This window comes from Budorcas taxicolor, chromosome 7, assembly GCF_023091745.1.
Source record: "Budorcas taxicolor isolate Tak-1 chromosome 7, Takin1.1, whole genome shotgun sequence".
Classification (NCBI taxonomy): Eukaryota; Metazoa; Chordata; class Mammalia; order Artiodactyla; family Bovidae; genus Budorcas; species Budorcas taxicolor.
The window spans coordinates 94,283,163-94,296,429 of NC_068916.1; the positions used below are offsets into that span (position 1 = coordinate 94,283,163).

At 40.4% G+C, this 13,267-nt stretch overlaps 1 protein-coding gene across 1 annotated transcript; it reads left to right on the forward strand.

Annotated features, from left to right (window-relative positions):
• Positions 1 to 1,405: 1,405 nt before the first annotated feature.
• Positions 1,406 to 12,125, forward strand: RFESD (Rieske Fe-S domain containing). The gene is made up of 4 exons (XM_052643865.1): positions 1,406 to 1,520; positions 9,458 to 9,636; positions 9,742 to 9,776; positions 11,731 to 12,125. Exons 2-4 carry the CDS (start codon positions 9,459 to 9,461, stop codon positions 11,992 to 11,994), a joined length of 477 nt encoding a protein of 158 aa, XP_052499825.1. The 5' UTR covers positions 1,406 to 1,520; position 9,458; the 3' UTR covers positions 11,995 to 12,125.
• The last annotated feature ends 1,142 nt before the right edge of the window (positions 12,126 to 13,267 follow it).

Below are 13,267 nucleotides of genomic sequence, written 5' to 3' on the forward strand. Positions count from 1 at the left end.
GGAAGGAAAGACTGGGACAAAAGGAGAAAGTTACTCTGACATATGCACTAACATATGTAAAAGAGATAACTGGTGAAAATTTGCTATATAACACAGCAAGCCCAGCTTGACGCTCTGTGAAGACCTAGAGGGGTGGGAAGCGGGGATGGATGGGATGCTCAAGAACGTCGGCATATGCGTATAACATGGCTGATTTTTATAAAGCAGTTTTCCTCCAGTTAAAAAAATAAAAACCTATCAGACTCATCTAGCTTCCAACTTTGAACACATGCATGTGTGTGGGGTTTTTGTTGGTGTTTTTTCCTCACAGAAATATAAATAGAAAAAAACAAAGTTGCAAAGTTCAAAAGATGAGAGTGAAACCCATCTCCGCCCCCCCCCCAAGTTTAAAGACCCAATTTTTTAAGCTTATGTGCATATATCTACATTATTTGTATCTAGAGAAATAACTTTTATTTACCCCTAAAGAACGCATACTACACAGTATTCCATACTTTGTAACAAATTCATTCATTACATCATGAATCCTGCTGGTGAGTATGTGGTTAGAAAGTAATTCACATGTCTACATTGTATTTAACCACTTCCCAGCTGATGCTCGTTTGAGCTATTGTCACTTTTCTGGCAATAAACACCATTATACATTATATGCTGGAGAAGGCGATGGCACCCCACTCCAGTACTCTTGCCTGTAAAACCCCATGGGCGGAGGAGCCTGGTGGGCTGCAGTCCATGGGGTCGCTAAGAGTCAGACAGGACTGAGCGACTTCACTTTTCACTTTCATGCACTGGAGAAGGAAATGGCAACCCACCCCAATGTTCTTGCCTGGAGAATCCCAGAGACGGCGGAGCCTGGTGGCCTGCCGTCTCTGGAGTCGCACAGAGTCGGACACGACTGAAGCGACTTAGCAGCAGTAGCATACATTATATGCATCGTGATGAACTCTTATTAAATATTTTTGTGAGGTAAATTTCTGGAAGACAGACTCCGGGTGAGTTCAATAAACACCATTATACGCTGACTATATGCGTCATGACAAACTAAATATTTTATGAGGTAAATTTCTAGAAGACAGACCCTGAGTGAGTTCAATAAACACCATTATACATAGATTATACGCATCGTGACGAACTCTAGTAAATATTTTTATGAGGTAAATTTCTAGAAGGAAGACCCATGGGTGAGTTCAAAATCTAGATAAATATGATGAGCTCAGCAAACGTTTTAAAATGAAGTGGGGGAGCCCACGTCGGTAACACACACGATTGAGACGGTCAGTTCGGAGGTCCCGGCGGAGCGCGGCGAGCCGGCGGGCCGCGGTCAGGCAGGGTCAGCAGCCCGCCACGCCTCAGAGGCCGCCCCGGGGGCGGGCGCGCTCGGGTCACGTGGGCGGTGGCGCCCCGCCCCGCCCCGTCACGCGGAGCGCCACGCGGCCGCCGGCTTCCCTGGCCGGTTCAGTATCCTCACGCGGCGGCGCTGCGGCCGGGTCTCGCGGAGGTGGGGCAGGGACTCGGGGAAGGTAAGTTCTGTTCCCGGCGCGGGGCTGGGCGGCCTCTCGCGGGGCGGGGCTCGCGAGACTCGCCACTTCCGGCCGGGCGGCGGGCCCGGGGCTCGGGCTTCCGGTGGCGCCGGAGACTGGGGGTGGGTTCGCGGTTGCAGTGCTGCGTTTCCTCCTGGGTCTTCTGAGCGCTGCGGCCCCGCCGCCCTAGACGCTGCTCTCCTTAACCATGAACCCCCAGCGCAGGCTTCCGCCCGGGCACTGCGGGCCCATCGAGCTTGTTCACCGTCAAGGCTGGTCCTCACTCCGGACCTGCAGCTTCCGTTCAGTTCAGTTGCTCAGTCGTGTCCGACTCTTTGCGACCCCATGGACTGCAGCACGCCAGGCTTCCCCGTCCACCACCAACTCCTGGAGTTTACTCAAACTCATGTCCACTGAGTGGGTGATGCCATCCAACCATCTCATCCTCTGTCATCCCTTTCTCCCGCCTTCAATCTTTCCAGCATCAGGGTCTTTTCAAATGAGTCAGTTCTTTGCATGAGGTGGCCAAAGTATTGGAGTTTCAGCTTCAGCATCACTCCTTCCGATGACTATTCAGGGCTACTTTCCTTTAGGATGGACTGGTTGAATCTCCTTGCAGTCCAAGGGACTCTCAAGTCTTCAATACCACAGTTAAAAAGCATCAGTTCTGTGCTCAGCTTTCTTTATAGTCCAGCTCTCACATGCATACATGATTACCCGAAAAACCATAGCCTTGACTAGACGGACCTTTGTTGGCAAAGTAATGTCTCTGCTTTTTAACAGCTGTTTCCCTGGGCCATTTTTTAACAAGCTTCCCTGGCATTGGGCTTCCCTCTTAGCTCAGTTGGTAAAGAATCCACCTGCAATCCTCAGGAGACCCTGGTTCGTATTCCTGGGTCGGGAAGGTCCACTGGAGAAGAGATAGGCTACCCACGCCAGTATTCTTGGGCTTCCCGGGTGGCTCAGCAGGTAAAGAATCCGTCCACAGTGCGGGAGACCTGGGTTCGATTCCTGGGTTGCAAAGATCTCCTGGAGTAGAGAAAGGCTACCCACTCTAGTATTCCGGCCTGAAGAATTCTAAAGAATTGGAGAGGACTGAGCGACTTTCACTTTTCTTAGCATTTGTGCTCTGAAATGTATGAAACTTGCCCCAGGGTTGCCGCAGCCCCAGCCGTCTTGGGTATCCGACTCCTGAAGTCTGCAGGCAGAACGATCACCCATGTCTTGATAGCCATGCTCTGGTTGTCTTTTCGGTTCTTGAGCTTGGTGTTGACAACTGCAGGTTGTCTTGACTCAAACGTTGAACACAGCTTGAAGTCCTTGCCCACAGGCTGTCAGAGATGGCAGGACCCTTAAGAGATGACCGCCACGGTGATTGCAGAGTTTCCCACCCCCAGGACCTACCCTGGACACTTGACTGTCCTGAGACGTTTGTCCCTACCACTGCCCTTAGTGCAGGTCTGCGTTATAGCCACACACACTGCATCGCAGTGACATTAGCCGACTTCTTACAAGTCACGCAGAGCCGGGGGTTCAAACCCAGGTGAGTGCAGCTGCTACTGTAAGGTCTCTAATGTCGCAGACGACACCTGCGGATTCCAGGACTGGCTGCGCGACTCTTAAATTAATAGGGAAGATGGTGACTGTAGCCATGAAATTTTAAAAGACACTTGCTCCTTGGAAGAAAAGCTATGACCAACCTAGACAGCATATTATAAAGCAGAGACATTACTTTGCCAGCAAAGATCCATCTAATCAAGGCTATTGGCTTTTCCAGTGGTCATGTATGGATGTGAGAGCTGGACTATAAAGAAAGCTGAACACCAAAGAATTGATGCTTTTGAACTGGTGTTGGAGAAGACTCTTGAGAGTCCCTTGAACTGCAGGGAGATCCAACCAGTCCATCCTAAAGGAAATCAGTCCTGGGAATATTCATTGGAAGGACTGATGTTGAAGCTGAAACTCAAATACTCTCGCCACCTGATGCGAAGAACATACTCATTGGAAAAGACCCTGATGCTGGGAAAGATTGAAGGCAGGAGGAGAAGGGGAGGACAGAGGATGAGATGGTTGGATGGCATCACCAAAGTGATGGACATGAGTTTGAGTAAGCTCTGGGAGTTGGTGATGGACAGGGAGGCCTGGCGTGCTGCAGTCCATGGGGTCGCAGAGAAGGACACGACTGAGCGACTGAACTGAACTGATTTTGTTTCAAACATTTGTTGACACAAGTCTTGCACATTGGCTTTCCTAAATTAAAAAAAATTCAAGACCATCATCTAAGGATATATATATATGTGGAGTGTACACACAAACATCTTTGCAAAAAGGTTTTGTACCTTCAAGATAGTTTATATGCATGCCACCTATTTTTATAAATCCGTGGATGCTACTTAGATAAAATGGTAAGATTTATATATCAGTCTTCACAAAGTTTAGACATAAGACCTCAGTTTGAATCTTCACTGCGATTTTGTGAGTTTGGGCAAGCTTTTGTTAAAGTCCTTTACCCTTAGTTTCCTCATCTGGAAAATAGGCATTTTTTCCTGGGGATTAATGAATTCATATATGCAGAGTCCAAGCACTTGGCACTCACTAAAGGTAGCTAGTTTTATCTATTATTCTGCCAGACAAATCTAAAGCTATGGCATTTCTCATCTCTGAACCTAAAGTAAAGGTGTCACCTTGGAGTTTTGCATTCTGATAAGTGTAGATCAAGTCCCCAGACTCAGTAAAAGCAACTTTGTGCTTTTGTGCTCAAGAATAAGAAGAAATTCCTTTAATTTCACGTTTCTTTTGTCCCCACTGTCTTATAGAAACTTAAGTTATGCTGAAAAAGATTCCCTATGCCGGAAAGGTATCTAATAGAGACAGAGGATTCATTTAGCTAATTAGTAATTTTATGTGGTGTTAGCACCTTTAGAAACCTAATTTTAGGTACAGTCCAAAAAAATATCTCTTGAAGAGAACTGTGGAACAAAATGACTCAACATTTCTTTAAGCAGTTTTCTTCTAGCTCCAATACTGAGTAATGCAGTTTAAGTTTTCATTTCATTTTCTTACTTTAGGAGTCTACTATCTTAAAGCTGACTCAACACAGAGAAAATGTGTAGGAGCATATGAATAGTGCATCAAAGTAACAGTAATTAAAGTGAACACAGTGACTTGTATTGCTGTCTGAATGGACCGTGATATTCACATTATTTAATTGAGAATAATATGGGTGTTAATTATAGTCACCAGATATCATAAATATTACCACCTATGATGCTTGGAGGGAACAATTATTTGAAGGATGAGATAATACTTTTCTAAGCAAAATGCAAAACTGATCATATTTCTCTGAAACCTTTATCATTTAGCCCCAGCTTTCTCTGCTCATTTCTTATCAGCCCATGCAAAGTTCCCTACAATTTTCCTTGGTCGGGGGTGGGGGTGGGGATACCCTGCAAAGTCTCTAAGAGACTGAAACGAGAAAGGATAGTGTTTGGTTCTCATTTATTTGGGAGTTCAATAGAATTTAATTAACTTCTGATGCTAATCCATATCTCATGTATTTTGGTACTTGCTTGAATCTTGTATTTCTTTTCTATTTGTTGCCTGGAAAAAGAAAAGTAAGAGAACTATAGATTTATTTCTTCCTCTATGGCAAGTCTTGAAATAAGCTGTACAAAAATTTCAAATAATCTATTCATGATCTGTTTACGTATACATTCTCTGAGGACACAAAATACCATTTTATCCCTTTTCTTGGGTTTTGGATTATTTGTTACATAAAGTAGGATACCACTTATATTTGGGGGGAAAAAAGTAATTTTAAATATGAGTAAATGTAATACATTTATAAACACTTAAAATCTGTGTTTATCATCCCCTTGCTTTTCTTTGTAAATTTTCCCTATGTACATTTATCCACGAATAATACATTGTTTTGTTTTGCCCCTTTTGGCACTTTATAAAAATAGAAGCATACTCTGAATTCTTAAAATTTTTTTGTTTAAAGTTACATTTTTGACTAATCCAACTTGACAGCCATACATTTTCCACTGCTACACAATATTGCATTGAACGAGTGTAAAAATCATCCATTCTACTGTTGATAGATTTGACTTGTTTCCTATCTTTTGCTGTATAACCATTCTTGTGCATTTTTCCTGGTGTACTTGTGCGCACTTCTAGGGAATGTATCTGAAGTAGGATTATTGGGTCATGAATGTGTTCAGCTTTGCTAGGGAATGCTAGATTGTTGTACCTCTAATTGATGTCATCACTAACAGTTGCTCCATATCCTTGCCAATACTTGTTATTTTTTGCCAATCTGGTGGATGGAAAATAGAATCCTATTTTGACTTTGCTTTTTACTTTTTTTACATTTTCCTATTAATTAGGTTGAGCATCTTTACATGTGATTTCTGGCTATTCAGATTTCCTCATCTGTGAAATGTTGAAATGTTTGTGTCTTTTGCCCATTTTTATAATGGTTGCCTTTTTCACTTGTTTATAGGAATACTTCATGTTTTCTGAATCAGTCCTTTGTTAGTTATATGTGTTGCATATTCCATATATTTCTTTTTCTTCAGCCTATTCCCCCCTCCTCTTTTCAATTCATCTGTCTGTCCCCATTTTTCTTATCATTATTGCCCTTCTGTTCTGTCACAAAATGTGATAATGACTGCACATGCAGCAGTATGGAGGTAAATGTTACCATCTGAGTAGTTTGTATACTTTGGGCACCTGCCAAAATCAAGTAAAACCAGATAATGGTTTAGAAAAGTTCCAATCCAGCCTCTGGTCAAGCATGGCTAATCCAGAAAGTCTAAATATTGGATATTCTTCAGAAATTGTGTTAGACCTCATTCCCTATTGACACTGCCACTCCAAGTGATTCTGTTGAATTCTGTAGTTTGAAAACTTCCAAATTTATCTCTCTAGTGAGTCTCAATTCTAGTCTCATATATCTGACTTTTGACTTGATATCTCTTGAGTACCTCAGACTCACTCTGTACAAAATGTAACTAGTTCCTGATTTTTCCCTTCTTTCAAAATATCATTCCTTTCTCATCTGCCCAATCACAATCACAAACCACATAGTTGCACCAACCTAAAACCTGGGAGTTAAATGGCAGCCCACTCCAGTATTTTTGTCCTGAGAATCCCATGGACGGAAAAGCCTGGCGGCCTGCGGTCTGTGGGGTCGCAAAGAGTCGGAAACAACTGAAGTGACTTAGCACATCCTTCTTTATTTCTTTTCTGTAGCTCCTTCATTCCAGTTCATCAGCCCAAACTGAGTTTGTGCCTCACTCAATTTTCTTACGGGGCAGAGGCAGGAACTTTGAATTCAATGTATAAAGGAAAGCACTACACTAATCAAGTTTAGGAAATTACAGAGATGTCATATTTGTTCCCTGAAGTTTGCATTGTTAACCGTTGCTCTAATTATTAGGAGAAAAAGGAAATAAATACAGACATTCTTGGCAAAACAGGATATACAGTTTTACTTAGAAACTATCATAGAAAAAATAAAAATACCAACATAAAGGAGGCCCTCAGGAAAATCCTCTACATGGGGCCTGAAACCCCTGACAATGATATATCTTGATGTTTCTTTCTCATATGAAATTAATAGACCATGGCTATGTTCTTGAAGAAGGTCCTTTTGAAAGGGTTGGTTTCAAAGAAATAGGCTGAATATCTGTGCTAAGAAAAAAAAAATATTTAGAATACCTTACAGATTCTCTAAAATTTATATACTTCTATAAATTGAAGAGAAAGTCACTGTTTTGAATGCCCAAGTAAGACAGAAAAAAGTAATGACATTTTCTATGTGAATTAAGAAAATTAAAGGCATCCATTCACACTTCTCCTTCCTACTAGAATATGGTTATCTGGTTGATCTGTATGAACTGGCTTGTCTACACCAGGCAAAACCAACTTAGCCACCTTTTAACCAAGAGGTTCAAGACTATTCAGACTGTCGAAGAATCCTGTTGTTCATTCGTTAAGTCGTGTCTGACTCTGTGACCAGGCACGCCAGGCTTCTCTGTCCACCACTATCTCCTGGAGTTTGTGCAAACTTATGTTCATTGAATCAGTGATAACATCCAACCATTTCATCCTCTGTTGCCCCCTTCTCCTTTTGCCCTCAATTTCCCCCAGTATCAGGGTCTTTACCAGTGAGTCAGCTCTTCACATCAGGTGGCCAAAGTATTGGAGTTTCAGCTTCAGCATCAGTCCTTCCAATGAATATTCAGGACTGATTTCCTTTAGGATTGACTGGTTGGATCTCCTTGCAGTCCAAGGGACTCTCAAGAGTCTTCTCCAACACCACAGTTCAAAAGCATCAATTCTTTGGTGCTCAGCCTTCTTTATGGTCCAACTCTCAACATCCATACAAGACTTCTGGAAAAACCATAGCTTTGACTATACTGACCTTTGTTAACAAAGTGATGTCTCTACTTTAAAACACTGTCTAGGCTTGACATAGCTTTTCTTCCAAGGAGCAAGTGTCTTTTCATTTTGTGGTTGCAGTCACCAAGCACATTGATTTTGGAGCCCAAGAAAATGAAATCTGACACTGTTTCCACATTTTCCCCATCTATTTGCCATGAAGTGATGGGACCAGATACCACAATCTTAGTTTTTTGAATGTTGAGTTTTAAGCCAGCTTTTTGACTCTCCTCTTTCACCTTCATCAAGAAGCTCTTTAGTTCCTTTTCACTTTCTGCCATTAAAGTGGTATCACCTGCATATCTGAGGTTATTGTTATTTCTCCCTGTAATCTTGATTCCAGCTTGTGCTTCATCTAGCCCGACATTTCACATGATGTACTCTGCATATAAGTTAAATAAGCAGGGTGACAATATACAGCCTTTACATACTCCTTTCCCAATTTGTAACCAGTCCATTGTTCCATGTCTGGTTCTAACTGTTGCTTCTTGTCCTGCATACAGGTTCATTAGGAGGCAGGTCAGGTGGTCTGGTATTCCCATCTCTTTAAGAATATTCCACAGTTTGTTGTGATCCACAGAGTCAAAGGCTTTAGCATAGTCAATGAAACAGAAGTAGGTGTTTTTTTGGAATTCCCTAGCTTTTGATCTCTTGTTCCTCTGCCTTTTCTAAATCCAGCTTATACATCTGGAAGGTCTCAGTTCATGTACTGCTAAAGCCTAGCTTGAAGGATTTTGACCAAAATCTTGCTGGCATGGAAATGAGTGTCATTGTATAGTAATTTGAACATTCTTTGGCACTGCTTTTCTTTGGAATTAGAATGAAAACTGACCTTTTTCAGTTTTGTGGCCACTGCTGAGTTTTCCAGATTTGCTGGCATAATAAGTGCAGCACTTTAACAGCATTATGGTTTAAGATTTGAAGTAGCTTAGCTGGAATTTTGTCACCCTCACTAGCTTTGTTCGTAGTAATGCTTCCTAAGGCCCACTTGACTTCTCTCTTCGGGATGTCTGGCTCTAGGGGTCATTAAGAGCTTTTTTGTACAGTTCTTTTGTATTCTTGCCACTTCTTCTTAATCTCTTTTGCTTCTGTTAGGCCCTTGCCGAAGAAAACTACCTTCAACAAAAGCTAAAAACAACACTGATAATATGCAGGTGTTGTTTAGCATTGAATCTGAGAGGGAATAAAAGGATAGTGAGACTTTAGTATCTGTCCGGAGTTCTGAAATATCTACCTTAGGCAATGAAATGAATCAAATACAAGTCCAGCCTAAAGGTGGTCAGTCCTCTCTAATTTTGGCAAGCTTTAAGAATTCTTACAATCATGACTGACTATAATCCAGTATTTTTAAAAGCACCTCCATCAGTCTCAGGGAAATCAAACTTCTCTTATGATTATCTCTGTGAGTTAAGTGTAATGAAACTAGTGAAGACCACTTGCAATTTTTTTCTTTTTCTTTTTTGTTTGTGGTTTTGTTGTTGTTCCACTAGCATGGATCCTGATGGCTCTGAACAAGATCCTGAAATGAAGGAGCAATATGCTTCTGTCTATGTGGGTAGAGAAGAAGACATTAAAAGATCTGAAAGAATAACAGCTGTTGTCCATGACAGAGAAGTGGTAATTTTCTACCACAAAGGAGAATTTCATGCTATGGATATTCGCTGTTACCGTAAGATTTTATTTTTCATTTGTAAACCTTGTATTTATTTACTGTCCAGAAAGCTATTACAATTTCAGTTTTTAGTGACCAGATGTATGTTCAATTTCTTTGCAGACTCAGGAGGACCTTTACATTTGGGAGAAATAGAGGTATGTAAAAGTAAATCTGTTTTCAACAAATTCAGATGTTTCCTATTTATATTCCTACTATATTTACAGTCTCTATTCACAAACAATTTATATTTGGGTTTGAACTATATTTTCATGCTTTGAGTATAATTACTAATATTCTAGGAATTCACAACACTAACAATGTAAAGAAAACCATTTTACAGGTAAAGATGAGAAATATACATGTCTTCTGACCTAGCAAATATACTTTGAAAGATCTACTCTGCATATTATTGTACAAAAGTATATATATACACACTTACATATGTGCACATACTTCTTAAGTATATGCACGTATATAAGTATATATACACTTAAACATTTGTTAAGTACATACTTTAGTTCATTGTGGTATTATTCATTGTAATGAAAAATTGAAGGAAATTTAAATGTTCTAACAAGAGGAAACAGTTTAAATTAGGACTCGCCATGCTGTGGAATAGTATGCTGTGCTGTGCTTAGTTGCTCAGTCGTGTCCAACTGTTTGTGAGCCCATGGACTGTAGCCCACCAGGCTCCTCGGTCCATGGGGTTCTCCAGGCAAGAATTACTGGAGTGGGTTATTATGCCTTCCTCCAGGGGAGCTTCCTGATCCAAGGATTGAACCAGGGTCTCCCACACTGTGGGCAGATTCTTTACCAACCGAGCCACCAGGGAGGCCTGTGGAATAGTATACAGCTGGTAAGTTAATCCGGCATGAATGTCAACAGTATATTTTTGAGTGGAGAGAAGCAAGTCAAAGAATAATAGGTCTAAAGAGGTCCCATTTAAAAAAAATAATATTTACTTTTTATAATTCTACATAGTTTGAATTTTTCCAATGTGTATATATTACTTTTATGATATAATAAAAATATCAATATATATATTTTAAGAAAGAAAGAACACTTTGAAGGCTTAACTGAGGGAAGATGGGGGCACTGTTTTACATCCTTGCATTCCCAAGCTAGCTGCCTGATTTCTTCTTTTCTACCTCATGAAACTGATCTCTCTCTCCCTTCCCTGTCTCTGTGTCTCTGACTGGCACAAAGTATATGCTTAAATTTAGTGTTCCACTCTCTATACAACTCATATCTACCTACTTCCACACCTGTCCTCATGTTAAAAGATGTGTGCTTAAATTATGAATATGAACTTACGAGTTATGAAAATGTTTGCTGACAGTTCTGGCAGGGGAGGTGGTATGAAACAGCATTTCTGCACTTCTCGTGTGGAGATAAAAATGTCAGCACCTGGATGATAGAGTGGAAGAATTTCCCTCAGTTTCAGACCATCATGAGAGCTATAAAACCTTGCTGCTCAAAGTGTGGTTCACAGACCAACAACATTGGTGACACCCGGGAGTGTTTTGGAAATGCAAATACTGCAGCCTGTTCTAAGGACTACTGAACTTAAACAAGAGCTCAGTTTAAACAAGATCTAGGTGATTCCCATGTCCTTTAAATTTTTAGAAGCACTGCTTTAGGACAGCTAAAAGTTTGAAATGAACTACTTTGGATCATAAATTGCTCTTTAGTTAACATATGCACTTATGCCTTTAGTAACCTCTCTTGAAATTATATCTGAGGCTTACCATTCTTCCACCAGCTAGTGAAGATTCATTTAGAAGCACTTGAAGCTCTTGCCCCATTTCCGTCATAGAAGTGACATTAATATCTAACAGATAATAGCATACTGGGGTCACATGGGGTAGTTGCCTGGGCTGGTTATCTTCTGATAGAGCTCTAACACACTGGGTTTCTTATCAACTGCAGAAGAACTTGATGACTGCTAAGATTAGGTTCTGCCTTATGCTAAATAATTTGTAAATGGGAGGAAAAAAGAGAAGCCTGTTCTGCAGCCTGGTTCTTCTGCAGTAAATTCTTTTCTGAGTCTGAGATTTATTGTCAACATTGGAAATGTCATATTATAAAATCAATTATTTCTTTCCCCAGGAATTTGATGGACGAGCATGTATAGTTTGCCCCTGGCATAAGTATAAAATTACTTTGGAAACAGGAGAAGGACTGTATCAGTCTATAGATCCTAAAGACCCATCAGCAAAACCCATGTGGTGCTCCAAAGGGATAAAGCAAAGGATTCACACAGTGACAGTGGACAATGGGAATATTTATGTGACTCTTTCTAATAAGCCTTTTAAGTGTGACTCTGACTATTATGCTACTGGAATCTTCAAAGTAATTCCAAGTTCCTTCTGATAAAACTTCATGGCAATGAAAAATGTTGTGTATGTTTTGAAAGTATTTTTAGAATAACCTTGCTGAGTACCAAAGATGACTAACTTTTTCCAACACAAGCACATTTATCATCTTTAACAGTCATATTTATGAAAGGTTCCAAAGCACATGTACTTGGTGTGATATAAGGATCATCCTCGGGATCTATAGAATACTTTTCAGCCAATCCTCTGGATTGATTGGGACCTCAAGGTTATAGGTTTGAAATGTGCATTTGAAGAAGGATAAAAATAATTTGGAGTAACCAGAGTGAAGAAAAGGTTAAAAAAAATTAGATCTACAAAGAAAAATTTAGGGGGAAAATCCCTACTTGATATAGTAGACTTTATCATGGAAAAATTTTAATGTATACAAAGTGAAGGGAATAATAAACTCCCAGCACCCACCTTCAACAGTTATCAGCATTCTTCTAGTCTTGATTCATTTTTGCATGCATTCACCACCCCACCTATTGATGGTTACTACAATTTTTTATGGTAAAATTTAAACACATTAAAATACTTAAGTTTTAACTATTCAGTTTTTCCAAATATATAGCAGACCTTTTACACTTGAAAAATACTTCCCCAAATGGGATCAGTGTACATGCTGAATTTAGAAATAGGAAACAACTTGCCTGACATTGAAACCAAGTAAACTTGAGCTCAGTTTCTCTCAGGTCATGGTAGACAGTTTCAAAGTAATGAGGAGACAGTTGCTGCTAGCCATGAGGCATGTGAAATGTGTTCAGCAAGCCAAATGAAATTTCTAAATAACATTTTTAAAAAAATTTTATTTGTATAGAATTTTGCACATGTATGTACAACCAAGTGCCATATAAATGTCACAGAGAGCAGGATATAGGGCGTTGTTCCTCAGTCTTTTCTTCTGAGTTCGCAGGCCTGTGTTAAGTTAGTTCACCCTGCTTTTTCCATGCCAGTTAGTTATGGCCATCATCCTCTGGTTGCCTCGTGCCCACGCTGTATTATAAATCCCTGGGTACTGATCATCTAAAACTCAGCAGCACATGGTAGAATATAAGAATAAGTGGGACCAGAAAGAACTATGAGGAACAGATTATGAATTCAGAATGAGAAAAGCTTTTTGTCAATACTGGAACTTAGTCTCAAACCACAGTAATCTTCTTAGTGACACAGGGCTGAATTAAGCCTTAGTATTCTAAGGGGTCCACTTGGATCCTTTCTCTTGGCTATTGTAAAAATAATAAGTGAATAAAATAGGTATCATTAAGGCT